General features: G+C 41.8%; 1 protein-coding gene across 2 annotated transcripts in view; it reads right to left on the reverse strand.

Moving 5' to 3' along the window:
• Positions 1-581: 581 nt before the first annotated feature.
• Positions 582-14,283, reverse strand: part of HSPBAP1 (HSPB1 associated protein 1) — a 32,226-nt gene continuing 18,524 nt past the window's right edge. For both annotated transcript variants that reach the window (XM_065751184.1, XM_065751183.1), the window contains exons 4-8: positions 13,183-13,319; positions 10,005-10,176; positions 4,484-4,567; positions 1,380-1,490; positions 582-1,178 (exon numbers count right to left, since the gene is read on the reverse strand). In XM_065751184.1, the coding sequence (XP_065607256.1) occupies positions 621-1,178; positions 1,380-1,490; positions 4,484-4,567; positions 10,005-10,176; positions 13,183-13,319 (1,062 nt within the window). In that variant the 3' untranslated portion in view covers positions 582-620. The remainder of the gene's footprint in view (positions 1,179-1,379; positions 1,491-4,483; positions 4,568-10,004; positions 10,177-13,182; positions 13,320-14,283) is intronic.

Here is a 14,283-nt window from a genome sequence, read left to right on the forward strand (position 1 = left end):
TCAGGAGCAGCAGTGATCTCTGGGCCCTCCTCCTGTGGTCAGCCAGGAAAAAAAAACAAGTGTAATGATGGCTCTGAAGTGGGGTGTCATTGATGCACATATTGTTTGAGATATGCCAATGCACCTGAATGGTGCTGCCTTATCTGACAGCCTGCTCCCTTAGAGCCTGGTGAGCTAAGGGCAGCAGATGTGACCAAGCCATTTCTAATCCTTTTGGCACAGCAATGCCAACAAAGAAACATGAACTGTATCAATAGGACAGCTTAAATTCTTGTAGCGTTGTGCTGATGCAACTCCCACTGAGTTGGTTTGACAGGTTAACATAAGTCACAAAAAGGATGGTGTTTAAGGTGCACAGATGCTGAGAGCTGTACAAGGTGTTAAAGATTCCACCAATGAAACAAGGTGGAATTATAACTGTGTGCTGTTTGCAGTGATGAAGAACTCTTGATTACTCACAGCTTCCTATTCCTTATGAACCAATTCTTCTTTTAGCTCAACTTCATCCTGCCACTTAACCATTACCTGTGTTTGTATCTTAAAAAGTATTTGAAAGAAAGCACTCTGAACAAGGCTGCCATTTGATTTCTTTATTTCAAAAATGATAAAGAGCTCTGGCACTAAACTCTTGTTCTCTCCAAGAGCAGCTGAGCCACTAACCTGATGACATGTGGATTAACCAGGCAGTCCAGCAAATCATTGGTGGAAAGGGCTGCCTGCAAGGCATTGGGACTACTGTCTGAATCCATTTGATTTGCAGGTGTTCTGCAGTCATTACTCATTACCAATTGCTTCCTGGTGCAGTGTAATTTTCCAAAATGTCCTCCTTCATTTTCATGGAGGAGATCTCTATCGTCACTTGCAACTGCACCTGTACCCGCTGAGCTTCTATCTTGAGACTGTGGTAAAACTTGAAAGAGATGAGGCCCAAAAGGTATTTTCTGTAACTTTTCTGCTTTAAATGTTGAAGAGCTGAACTCATGGTTTAGTAATTGGCAGTCCTCTGGCTCACAGCTCACTTGCCTTTTCCTCCTCTTGCATGGGGCTCTCATCACTTGCTCTGCTCCACTGCTGCTGGGATGTGCCTGCTCTGATGCATTTGCCTTTTGACACTTGAAATATGCAGACACTGCCTGATTCAGGTACTGAAGATTGATTTCATGAGATGTTGCCTGGACCTAAGAAAACACCCAACACGCACTCAGTTAGAAGGGGGAGCATTTCAGATTGGTGTTGCATGATTTCCTTCTGTGGATTGTTATCCCTACACAAGGGGAGGAAATTTGGAGTTCTTCTTTCAGGCAGCAGAAATGCAGTGTTGAGCAAAATGTCAGTAATTCTATGCTCCCAGTGTTATAGGAGAGCAGGAAAGTGCTTACCTCTGTGGGATTTAGCCAGGGATCTCCATCACTGGTGTTTTCTGCTGATTTTAGGGCACATACCAGCATCCTAGTTATTGCTTCTTCTACACGGGCTTCATGATCTGCATCCTGCCTCAAGAGAGCAAAGTGTTGCAGACAGGTCAGCACTTAGATCTCTACAGGAAGACAGTGGCAAAAACCAGATGGCCTTAGTGTGAAAGCCATGCTTTGTATATAAAGTAACTGAAAGGCTGCAGATTTCTGAAGCCCATATTCATGTGTACAGCACTCACATGTGTAATGGCACAGGCTTTGGTGTGACTGTTCTTACAGATAAGGACTGGGGAGGGGGTGGAATTCCAGTGTGTACTTAATCTTTTCCTGTATTAGTGTTCTGTTAATTGAATCTGGTGTTTGAAATTACAATGCAATGTTGGCACTTAATATATGCATTTGTGGGACTCCTTAGGACTACAAGGACTGTGAAAGTACATAGCAGATTTTATGTATCTACACATTAAGTTTAATTTAAGAACTTAAGACTAAAGGATGTTACAGCGGGGCAGTAACCATCTGCAGATGAGCAGAAGTGAAGCTAAGACTTAACAAAGTGCTGTATTGTGTGATAGTAACAGAAGCTAATATACTGCTGCTGCTTCAAGCATCAGCAGAAGGAAAAATACATTTCCCATAACAGCTCAAATTAAATATTAAGATAGTAGTTAACATTTTGTTTCAGGCCTTCACTTCCTCCATCATTTCACTGGGTCCAGTTAGGATAGTAGAAATAAGATCTCTTTAACTTTCCCAGTTAACTGTTTTGTTGTATGTTTTCACATACAATGGATATAAGACTGTGAACAAGATCTAGTTCAGTGACTTCAATGACAGATGTCTACAAGTGGATACATAAATTCAGTTTTGTTGAGATGCTCAGGCTTACAGGTTTTGGAAGAAAGATGTAGCATAGTCAACAGACAACCCTGCACTGCCTAATTGTGGCTTCAGGGAACGTGTCAAGTAATCCATGGATCTTGCTACTATGACTGCTGAAGGCAGTAATTCATCTGGGGACCCCGGAGCAGAATTTGGGATAGCTGGGGATTCTGTATTTATTAATGGTCTTATATAACAAGTCCCCAGAACATTGTTTTTTTTTTTTTTTAATCTACATGTGGAAGATATGTATGGTGTTGTACTCCTGGGATTTATCCTGGTCTCATGGATAACAGGAGTGTACTGATCACATTAGTGTGTGTTAGGAAGCATGGAGTGCTTTGAGCAGCTCACATCCAGCTGAAAACAAGTTCTCCTCTAAAGACCTGCCAGTATAAGTAATGGTTTTGCTAGGACTACAAATGTTGGCATGATTCACATCTGTCAGTATGAAAGCAGCTGGTAACAGCTGCAAGCAAGAATTGCCTGATTTAGTAATGGAAACGTTCTCAGTGCTGTCTCTCAGCATCAGTGTCAGAATTCTATGTGGGTTGTGCCATTAGGTGTTGGGCAGTCTACCATCATCTGGAGGGACAGCACCTCCAAGGACCTTTCACCTAGGCTGCAGTAGTTTGACTGCTTCTCATATCTTTTTTCTGGGGGGAGAGGTGGAGGTTGCTCATGAGCAAAATCCAGCAAACACTCCTCATGATGTCATCTCCACTCAACTCTTGTTGGTCACTAACAGGATCTCAGCGGGGCTTTTATGACTAGGAAGGCGACAGAGTTTAGACTTATTTGTGAGGCATAGCTTTAGAGCACAAGTGTGTGTTGACATAAGTGTCTTTCTGAGCATAGGGCGCACAGCCAGTTACTCCCAATTACCTCCAAAGCTGCCAAGTGAAGGCAGGTTTAAATGGCTGTGCAGTAATATTGGTGCTTTCTCTGGCACTAGATACAGTCTGACTGTACAAGCTCAGTGTGGGCTATGGGCCTGCTGTCCTTTCTAAGTACACAGTCTCATCTGGAAAATCTCTCCACAAGGAGAACGCCCATGTTTGCCTCTGCTTTGTGAAGGCTTGGTTTGAAGCTCGTATGAGAAATGTATTCTGTAGTCTTTGAACAGCAGCTGAATGCATGTGTTCACCTCCCTGAAGATTTCCAGTCTAATAAAGATTAAAAAAAAAATTGCAATAAGCATTTTAGCAAGGCAGCTTTCACAGGCCATTTCAAAGGGCCTTTTTCAATATTAAACTAGGATTAATGATGGAGCAATTTGAATCAGAAAACCTGCTGTAACGTTGAGGTGATATCCCTGGAACCATCCCATACATACTAGGTGACATGAGCGAGAAAAAATTGGAGCCTAGGGAAAAGAAAATTAATTAAATACATGAAAAAATCCAACTCTAGGCAAATTGAAACCATCAGAAGTGAAAATTCAAACATCCTCTGCCACCCCCTTCCTATCACACTGATCTAATTTAAATTCTGAAGTAGCTTTGCATGTAAGCATGTGCTTGAGGTGAAGCTGCTGCTCCTCATCCTCTGTTAGTCCCTGTGATGGTTAGTCCATGAGAAATCAGATGTGAGGAACATAGCATGTTTAATTGTTTGACTGAGGTTGCATATGTCTTGTACTGAACTGGGGCTTCAAATCTGGAACTTTTGAAGGTTCTTCAGGAAAAGCTCTATCCACAAAGGCTCTTCCCTCATCAGTGCTGAATACAGCAAAGCCTGTAAGGCTGAACCAGATAGGCAAGGGCCAAAATGCTTTGGCCTTGAAACCTAAAGACCCAGCACACAGATCTCATATGAAATGCAGCTGAAGTGGTATCATTCCTCTGTCCAGGTAATTCTTATCACTGTTTTTGTTAGAGATTTATTTCTCCCTCCTGCTTTCTCTGGAAAAATACTTGACTCAGATTTGCCACTGGCAAAGCATAGCTGTATTTAGTGGAGGCTGGCAATTGATGCTGGTAGAATATGCAAGTTTGCAAAGTTTGATGGTGTCCCTAAGGATGAAAGAAGCAGTGTAAATTGTAGCTTAGCACACTGAAATAATTCAGATTGGCTCATCAGGTCATGAGATCTGGGACAGGATTATTTGTCAGCTTTCTGACTTCTTATAATGTATGCGTGCATGGAAATACTGCAGCACTGAGATTAAAAAATAATAATAATACCAGTTCAATCCAAGAATTTATGCTGACAGTGATGGAGTCAATGGATTCCACATAGTGCCACCAGTGCCTGGGAACAAGCAGGACCTGAAATCAGAGATAGTGTGTTAGGTACTAGAAGAAGGGAGAAGGAAGTTCAGGTGTTTTAATTGAAGAGGTGTGGGATGAAGAGGTGGGGTGAGGCAAAGAACAGAGGTAGGTGGTGGGAGGTGATCTTTATTTCTTCCATACAGCCCTTCCCCAAGATTTAAATCCCCCCCACACTACTGTCAATGCTTTCATACGAGAAGAGGGCGGGACCTTGAACTACCTCTGGTCCAAAACCTCTGGTCCAAAATCTTCCCACATGAAGCAGGACAGTAACCTTTGAACTGCTCTAGATCAGCAAGGTCCAGCTGTGCTAAGGGACAGCAGCTGGTATAGCTGTAGAGCAGGGCTCTGGGGGAAGTCTCAGCCAAGCGAGTATTCTTTTGTAGACTCTCCAACAGAGCAGGCTTCCTGCTTGCTTTAGAAGGGCTGCCAGCTGGCTTCCCCCAAAAGTGGGTATCCTAATGCTAATCTAGGTGATTAACAATGTGCAGCTCCAATTCCAGTAAATAATTACCTGTATTAAACTTGTCGCTTTCAGTAGATAGGCTTTTAAGGAGAGTGTCCCAGAAATCATGACAATCTAGTTTAGATCAGAGCTTTACAACTATATCAGGATGATAGCTGTGACATAAAATTGATTCTAACCCATGGCTTTTATGGTACAAAGACATTAATGTTGTTTTGATGATATAGTACAAGCATTTCAGATTACTGAACATTAGATTAACATAGAGCTATCAAGAAAAGCATAAAAGATGTTTTTTGACAGGGGAAGAAAATGGTCAGAGATGGATAAAAATACTTGAGAATAGGGAAACTGAAGCAATGATCTGTATCTGAATCACAGCCAATTTTTTTCTCTTGCTAGACACAAATTACTGAGAAGAATGCTCTGCTAGCTAGGGAGCCCTGTGCTTTATTACACCAAAACATGGCTAATGACAAAATGCCTATGAAGGAAATGGTGCCTGTGGCCCCAGACCTGCAAATGTTTAGAGGACAGTTGTGGCCTGCTGGCAGAAGTGTTCTCCACAGGTTTTAGTTTAAGTCAAGCAGGAAAAAAAAAAATAAAGCACACACTACCCAAAGGTCAAAACTGTTTAAGTTGCCTTTTAATCCAGTAGAGCATATAAAATGGAGAAGGAAGGAATTGAGAGAAAGGAGAAAATCAATTGTGCCACTGGTGGTTCGGACCAGGCCTGCTGTAGAACAAATGAAATGCTTTGCTTAATTAGAGATGTGGTTGCAAGCATCAAAAGCAATTAGCTATGTCTGAATTAAGCAGTGTGATCCACTGGTTGCTGCTGTGATACCTGGCTATCTGGAACACTTTGTATGCTGTGAGATGTGCCCTCAACCAAAGCAGGATTTAGCTACAGAGGTGAGCACTGCAAAGCTAGCCCACCCAAAGAGGCATTAAGAAGTCAGAGCTGAAAGGGTGACTGAGTAGAAAATAAGCAGGCTGGCAGGCATTGTCTGTTTTGGTATGAGTGTATACATGAATATGGAGCTCAGGATACAGAAATGTGTTGGAGATAAGTCCATGGAAGGCTGTTATTGAACAAATATCAGTGATGATTCTTACAGAATCATTAAGGTTGGAAAAGACCACTAAGATCACCAAGTCCAACCATCAACCCTTCACCATGCCCACTAACCACATCTCTCTAAAAGTGTATGAAACCATACGCAGTCTGAAGCAAAACCCTGATTTTTATTTTTACACAAACAAGCTTCAGAGTAGTGCTTTTATCACACAAGCCTACACCTTTGATCAGGAGTGGAGCTGTATTAGCTGCAATCGGATTGTGTTAGCAAGTGTTTGCCCATATTTTGACTGCAATATCATATGAAAAACAAAGACTCATCTCTTTAATGGGGATTCTTACACTACACCCACTGTTAAAGAGTCTGGGTGCCATCCAAATGACAGCTTGTAATGATGAAGCCTGGAAAGTGTTGCTCTACATTAGAAGGTGGTGTAGTTCCTACAGTAAGTGCTGGTTTCAAACAACTGGCTCCTTCCTGTAAGATTTATGGCAACAAGAAAATTGAGATTATCAAAATGCAAAGAGGCGACAGCTTAAGGAAGATGAAGAAATGGGGAAAAAGTGATTAAAAACAAAAATACAGCTGTGAGGAGCAGCTGAACAAGCAAAGACAGAACAATAAACCAGTGAGAGAAGCAGAGTGGAATTCTTCCAGCTTGATGGAGGGGGAAAAAAGAAAGACAACCCACCAAATATCCATTTGCTTACAAAGCAAAGCAGACTTCCATAGTTATGAATGTAGGGCAGAGATTTAACTACATTTGCAGCCACACTGCAATAGGAAATATATTAGAAATAAAAATGCAGCAAACATTTCCCAGGGGAAAAAGACAAGGTGCAAAAGCAGAACAGGATCATCCTGAGCTCAGGGAGAATCTAGTGTTTGCTTGCTTTCTGCAGAGTGCATTGAGCTCTGTGGGCTGGGAAGATACCAATCTAAATAGCAACCAATCAGATAATTCTAATATTTAGGCTAGTGATTGGCAAATATAGCAGATGAGGCTAAAGTGGGACAGAAATATCAGAAAAGATAAAAATGAAATTCTAGACTCTAAGAGGAGGAAAAAATAATCAAGAGAACAGTTGGATGAGTAAGTGCAGCAATGCTGCAGACTTGTACAGCACAGAGAACAGAACAGGTTTAAATTCTCAATGGATGTGATTAACTTGATACAGTGCAAAGGTAGGGCAAAGGTGGAATTGCTTCAAAAAAAAAGAGCACATCCCCTGAAGAGAAATATTATACCAGGAAATTCCTGCTAATTAAAAAAAGATATTTGGGTAAGTGATAAAGAAAAGGGAGCGCCAAAGAGCATGTGTTTATGATGGGAGGGGGAACAAACAAAACACTTGCAAACCTGGCTATGAAATGCAACCACCACAAAATGCAAAACAACTCCTGAAGATTTGTGCTTGCCCAGGACTGACAGGAAGTCAGAAGTGTGCTGATGCTGTTGTGTGCTCTGCCTGCTGGGCAGGAGCATGGCAAGGGAAACCTTGCTGCTGTTCACAAGAATTTAGTGAGGGCTGTAGCTGTGGATCCAAGCCCAGTGAGAGGTTTCTGTAGCCTATGGTTATTGTGGAATTTATCAACATTTTAAATACCCATGCTTTGAGGGAAAATTCATTAGTCTGAATGCAAACCCATCCAGTCTCTGTGCTTGCAATCATTACATGGGTGACCTACCCAAATGTTCACAAGAAGCCCCTATAGTGTACTTGAGCTTGTAACTTTGTGGATGTAGTCATGTACAGCTGCCTATTTAAATAAGTTATCTAAATACTATCATCATTTGTATTGAAAATAATCTTTAATGTATGATCAGAAGTTGTATTAATACTGTTGTGGAAGTTCATCCCACAGCCACTGGTCGAGAATAAACCCTTATGAAACCTAAAGTCACAGCTGACTGCTTAAAGTTGTAAGCTGAATGGTACAGTGAAAGTAGTGAAAAGGTACCAAGTATCCAACCAAAGTACATACTGTACACTGTTACTCAAAGGAATTCTGCTTTAAAGTCTTAAATAGGTGCAGAGAAATGGCTTGCAGCAGAAAACGACCAGAAGGTGGCATTAGACACATGAAGTTTTTGATATTGAAAGCTGCAGTCACTCTACATGCAGTTGCTCTCCTGAATATCTAAGAACACCTTTGTCTTTATTTCTTTTCAAGCCTATGTTGTTACAGTATCTAAGCCAAAATATTCTGTATACTGTCTGGGAAGGAGTGGAGATGCTATAAACTACCACAAAATAAAGCTGGCTGCAAGTTTTATAGCAACTGTATTAATTTGACATGAAACAAACTGCAAAACTCATATAAAGATTGTTATTATTTAGGATCCTCTCATTCCTTAACAAAGGAGCTCTTCTAGGTCAGTCCTTTTCATTGACCAGCAGCAGTCCCCAGCCAGCTGCCCCATAAACTGCTGGATGAGGTCACAGCATCACCCAAAAGGCACTGTCAGAACAGAAAGAGGTGATACCTCACTGCTCTGTCACTGCCTGCCTTCCTTTCTTTCCAGAAATCCAAAGTGCATCTCCTTTTAGCAATACAGAGAACCTGAATTACTGGGCTGGCTCAAGATTTCTGAGCAAGATTTATTTGTAATTGCTTTAAGCCTAATCAAAATTAAGATCATATTAAAGGTTTACTACTGTACTTGATTGTTCCAAAGGAGATTTTACATTAAAATAACATTGGGGATCATGGATAATGCAGTGCTGAATGGATGTGGTGTTTTTACCAATAGTAAAAACATGTCCTTCGTGCTTTAAATTACTGAATAGTGTTACTTTAATGAAGTGCAGATGATAACACTAATCATTTTGCTTCAGGAGCACAACTAGGAGCTGTAGTGCAAACAGTGCAAGTTTGTCACAGATTCCCTTCCACTTGCAGATGTACCAGTAGCAGAACATACTGTTAGCAGATGATAGAGTTCCCATCTGCCCCCTCCCCAGCTCACAGGAGCGTTTGTCACACCAAAATTATCTGGATTAGTGAAAATCCATTCTTCCAAGTGCTGAAGGCAGCTAGGTTTGCCAGCTAGGTGTGAGGGAATGCTCACAGAAGGAGATGAGCTGGTGAGGTGAAAGAGGTGACAACATCTGGCAGGAGTACAGTGGCTAGGAGCAATGCACACTGCAAAATTCCTTTTGAGAAGCTTGAGGGTTTGAGATGCACAGGAGTGCTTTACAAGGATGAACAAAGGAACAAATGAAAAGGGTAATTCACTCTAAATACAGGCAGTGTTCATTAAAGAAAGGAGAACACTAGCTACAGGGTGAGACTAGGCATTATGAGTCCTGAGTCCTTCTGTCATTGCTGACTGCACGTCAGGCACTGTAACTGATCATTGTCCATAAAACAGGGTTAGTAGTACCCTCACATCCTTGTAAAGCACCATAAAACCTCTGAATGGTGTGTGCTTTAAATGCAAGTATCATCATTACAATGTTCTACTATTAAAGCAACAAGTTGGGCCAGCGTTCCCTGGTGAAGGTTACTCTTAGCTATCAAATATTAGCTCCTTAGCTGGCTCTCCATGCTTGTTAATCAAATACACTTTCTGCAATGTACTGATTTCAGTGGAGACAGGGTAGAGTATTGTTGAAGAAAAATTTACAGCAAATTGAAGGTGATTGTATGAATTTATATGGGACAGGGCAGTTTAGTGGAGTAACTGTCCAAACGTTTGTGGGCTTTGCACAAATAGCTCTGTGAAGTTGCTGGGTGCAAGGGAACTTGCTGTGCCAAGAGAACTGCGTATCAAACCTGAGCACAGAATGGAGGGAATCTGAGATTTCCCAGCTTTTAGTTACCCAGCTCAATAACTCACTAGAATTTTTAAAGTAATGTAAAGCTGATATGGGAACGGTACCTGTCCTGGACTGAGTGTAACCACGTGGGCTGTTGCGTTCCTAAACTCAGGAAAGCGTTTCAGATCAGGGTTGGCAATATTGACTTTGCTGAATATGCTGGATTCCTCATAAGGGATCCTGGTGGGATAAAGGAAGCTGGTGTCACCAGGTGGGAAGAGGTGCCATCTTTTCCTGAAAATAGAAAGAAGATGGAAATGTACTCAGTGCCTGCCAGTTATGGCAAAGAACTAAAGGCAGTAGCAAGGTTTTCAATAAAACATAAATCTGCCTTGTTGTGTGAATCTCCTACGCAGTGAGAACACAGGCAGTGCTTACAGGCTCTCCACTAGAAGTGTTTTTTGAAGTATTTCACTTTTTAATTTTTCAACTGAAAAGATTTACAGCTTCTCACCAATTATTTTTAAAAGGCAGTTAAAATTTACAAAAAAGCTCTCCCATCTGGTTCCTGCTTATTCCCTTCTAAAGAGCAACAGGAAGGGTTCACAGGTACTCAGAGAGCATTAAGTTCTACCTTAAAAACCAGGAAAAATAATGTCATTAAAGGCAACATACCTTCATTCACTGAACAAATAGCTGCTGTCACCATGTTTGTTGTAAAAGAGCACTGCTGTTTACAATGGCCACAGTAAAGGAGTAAGGATGTACTCTTCTGTTTCTTGTCAGCTTGTACAGTCCTTATTTTGGCTACAGTCACAAAACCCTCATTCATAGTAAAACACTCCTATGTCACAGATATGGCAGTGGTAAAAATAGAACTAGAAACTTCCATAGGTCTCTATCCTCAAGTATCCATTTATTGTTTTGCGTGTGTGTGTTATCAGTACTGCATGCTGAAAAACATGGCTTTTGTTTGGGCCGTGGGGGTTAAGAGCTCCCTAGCATGACTAAATGCAGGTCAGGCAGGACAGGGCCATGCTGCTCACACTGGCACTCACCTTCCAGTTGGTTTTCTGTGCACCCAAAGCAGCTTGTCAACACACTGCAGCACAGAGCCAAGCATCACCAGGAGCTAACATCTCCATTTCATTTATGTAGACCAGATCACAGAGAGAAAAAAAGAATATGCCAGAACTGATGGTGCCAGTTTTATGAGTGCTATAAAATAGATGTCTTAGCAGCTCCATGTTATATAGGAAAAGGAGTTTTACATGGTTGTACTTCAGTTGATTGAAATAACCAGGAAGGAATATACAAAGGGAAATTTTACTGTGTTTAAAAGTGCTAGACAAATCAGTGCAACAGTGACCTTTGCACTAAGAAATGGAAAAGTAAAGGCAGAGACTTTGCAGCACATCCAGACAATGTGCACAGCTCTTTTGTTTCAGACAAAGGCTATGTCTTTTCCTTTTTCCATTTCTGTGGTACTCGTTTCTGATATTTGTGTACTGCACTTGGTTGTCAGTTCTAAGTCATACATGTGAAAATGGGAGAAAGGCAGCCAGGTGGCACAAGGAGAGAGGACAGCAGGGTAGTTAGAACTGCAGAGATCAGCACAAATGGAAGTGCTGTGGGCTGCTGACGTTTCTTGGTTTGCTGGGTGCAAACACACAATAGTTCACCTAAAAGCGAAGCCCTGCAGGAATTTTACCCTCCCCTCCAAGCACAGGATGGGGTGAGGAGGCTCATGCGTTAATCCTGCAGGCTCGTGAAAAAGCAATATCGTGAAGCAACAAATTAAGAAGCCCAAGGGATGCAAGGAAATTCAAGATAGCAACAAAAGGGCTAAGGAGTGGTCCCCGGCTTTCCTGCAAAGGCGAATCTATTTAAGTTCAGTATAAGCTTATTTTCTGTTACAAAGCTTGTCTTGTTTGTGAGTCTCAAAAGGGATTCTTTCTGCTCTGGAGAAGCACGGGATTCACACGCTTGTTTAAGTTTGCCATCTATTTATAGGCTTTGCTCTGAAGAGGAAAACGACTTTGTCTTTTCAGGCCACTCATAGGCTGCAGGATTCTCCTTTCCCTAAGAAGAACAAGGAGGGGGTTGGGAGCACCTTGGCAAGGAAGGCAAAGCTGCAGTGTGATGCTAGAACTCTGGCTGGAGTTCAGCACCTGAAGGTAGAGCTCAAAGAGGCAGGGCAGCTCCTGGGTCTAGATTACTATACTTTATACACCCAGTATTTAGGTGGATCCTTGGGAGATATTTTGGCATGTAAATCTCAACGTTTTCATTGAGAATCCTGGCTCCTACATACATTTTAGTGTCTGGACTTCAGTGATGCTGTAAGAAGTCCTGGGGACTGGTTGCAGCAATAAGAGCAGTGCCAAGGGGCTTCCAGAATGTCTCTGCTGCACATTCACCCTGAAGGCTATTTACAAACATGAGTGAAAGCTGGTCTGAGAGCTGAACAGAATTACCCTGCTTACAGATAAGATGATGACACATTCATTTTCCTCAGGCCTTAATGCTAGTCAGTGCCAGCACCCAGAAAAGAAGGCAGGATGCTTGCCTGCCAGTCCTGCACCTTAATCACATGGCAGCTGTGACTTAATCGTTTCATAAAACATGTCAGGGCAATTAATCACATTAAAATCCCACTGGCAATTTTTTCCTTCCACTATTAACTAAATCACACCTAAAAAATGCATTCAACTTTGTTACTACAGCATTACTCCAGTAAGGATAGATTGAAAAAAAAAAATAAAATAAAAAAAATAGGACAATCTGCAAGGACAGCAGGAAAAAACACTGAATAAAAAAGACAGTGGGCAAACAGGCAGAAAGAAATAGAAACAAAGCCACATGTTCCCATAATGAGTTTGGAGCCTTAAATGTCCCTTTTAACTTTGCTCACTGCTGGCTGCTTCCATCCTGATGTTCCCCCTTTAAATTAACCATAGCAGCCTGTTAGAGGCTCTTGCAGAGAGAGTATTGTGAAATCTGAAGTAGTTTATTTCTGTTTTGCTTCTGGGCTTCTTAACTCTTTCTCTCCTGATTCCAACTTCCTGAATTCATAACTACCAGGAGGACTAAAATGTTCACTCTTGGATAAGACCTTCACACCCTGCTCTAACTCCAAACCCCCAAATTCTGCCATTTCCTATATAGCAGATCTGATGCTCTTCAGTTACTCAGAGCTCAGAAAATGATCAGGATCTAAAATGAATACTCAGGTAAAAAGCTAACTTCATAGCACAATGTAACTTAACTTCTGGTGATTGCTCTAAGTGCACCTGTTACCTTCCTTGTATTTGCAGAACTAAATTGCAGCCATACGAGTCCAAGTGGCAGGGAGTGTTTGCTCCTTCCGAACCAATCCACAGCGTGCTCTCTTTTCCACTTCTTCCAGGAAAACCAAAGTCAGACCACCTCACATCCTACAGCAATGAAAAGGATATTTATGTCAGCTTTACACAGATTCATATCCTCTGCTCAGCTCTCTCAGTCTCCCGTGCTCTCCCTCCACCTCTCAGTTCCTCTCTCACTACTTCAGTTGTTATTACTCAGCAGGGGTTCCTGCATGCACGGCCTGTGCCCCTTCCTCCAAAATCCTCCTCTCCAGGAGCACTTCTGCTGGTTTTCTTCTTTTTCCTCCTATGCAACCTCCCAGATCTTTGTATCCATTTCTCATCCCGGCCTTTCATGACTCGAGTTACCTGTTTGTTCTGCAGAAGGACTGCCTAGCTACTCTGTGGCCACACATGGTTTCTTTTCCTTCAATTCAAACACTTCTTTTCTTTTTTTCCCTATTCTCTATGTTAACCATCCACCCAGGCTCAGAAATGCTGTTTGAAAAATGGCACTCAAAAAACCTCCATCCCCTTCTCAGTACAATTTGAGAATTGTGACAGCACACCATCTTTCTGTCTCTCTGCTCCTGTGTCAGCTTTCTGCATGTACTTTGGAAACAGACTGTATCCTATCAGTGCCTCAGTGGCAAGCTGATTTTTATAAGTTCTTTAGTGTTTAATGGACATGTTCTTCTCTTGGCTTTGCGGCTGCGGAGGCAGTGAACGTAAAAGATATTCACTTCCTGATGGTCTCAGGCAAATTACTTCATCTCTGAGCTTTAGTTTTTCCTTCTTGAAAAGCAAAATAAGTGATATTTGCTCTATTTCAGAAACACACTTTCAGAATCATTCATCCCACCTAACTTTAGGAACATACTTCACACTTGGCTCTTGTCAAAGCACCCTCTGGGGTTGGAGAAGCCTCTCTTTCTCCACTGTCTCTAAACAGAAAATAGGAGTGTGGCCTCCTAGTTTAAGAATGTAGGCCAGGTGATTGCAGGTGAGTGGATGACCATCCCTCATTATGATCTACGGATGAGGAAATCTACAG

The sequence above is a fragment of the Cyrtonyx montezumae genome, unplaced genomic scaffold (genome assembly GCF_038088225.1).
Source record: "Cyrtonyx montezumae isolate F1298 unplaced genomic scaffold, pur_monq_1.0 scaffold_7, whole genome shotgun sequence".
NCBI lineage: Eukaryota > Metazoa > Chordata > Aves > Galliformes > Odontophoridae > Cyrtonyx > Cyrtonyx montezumae.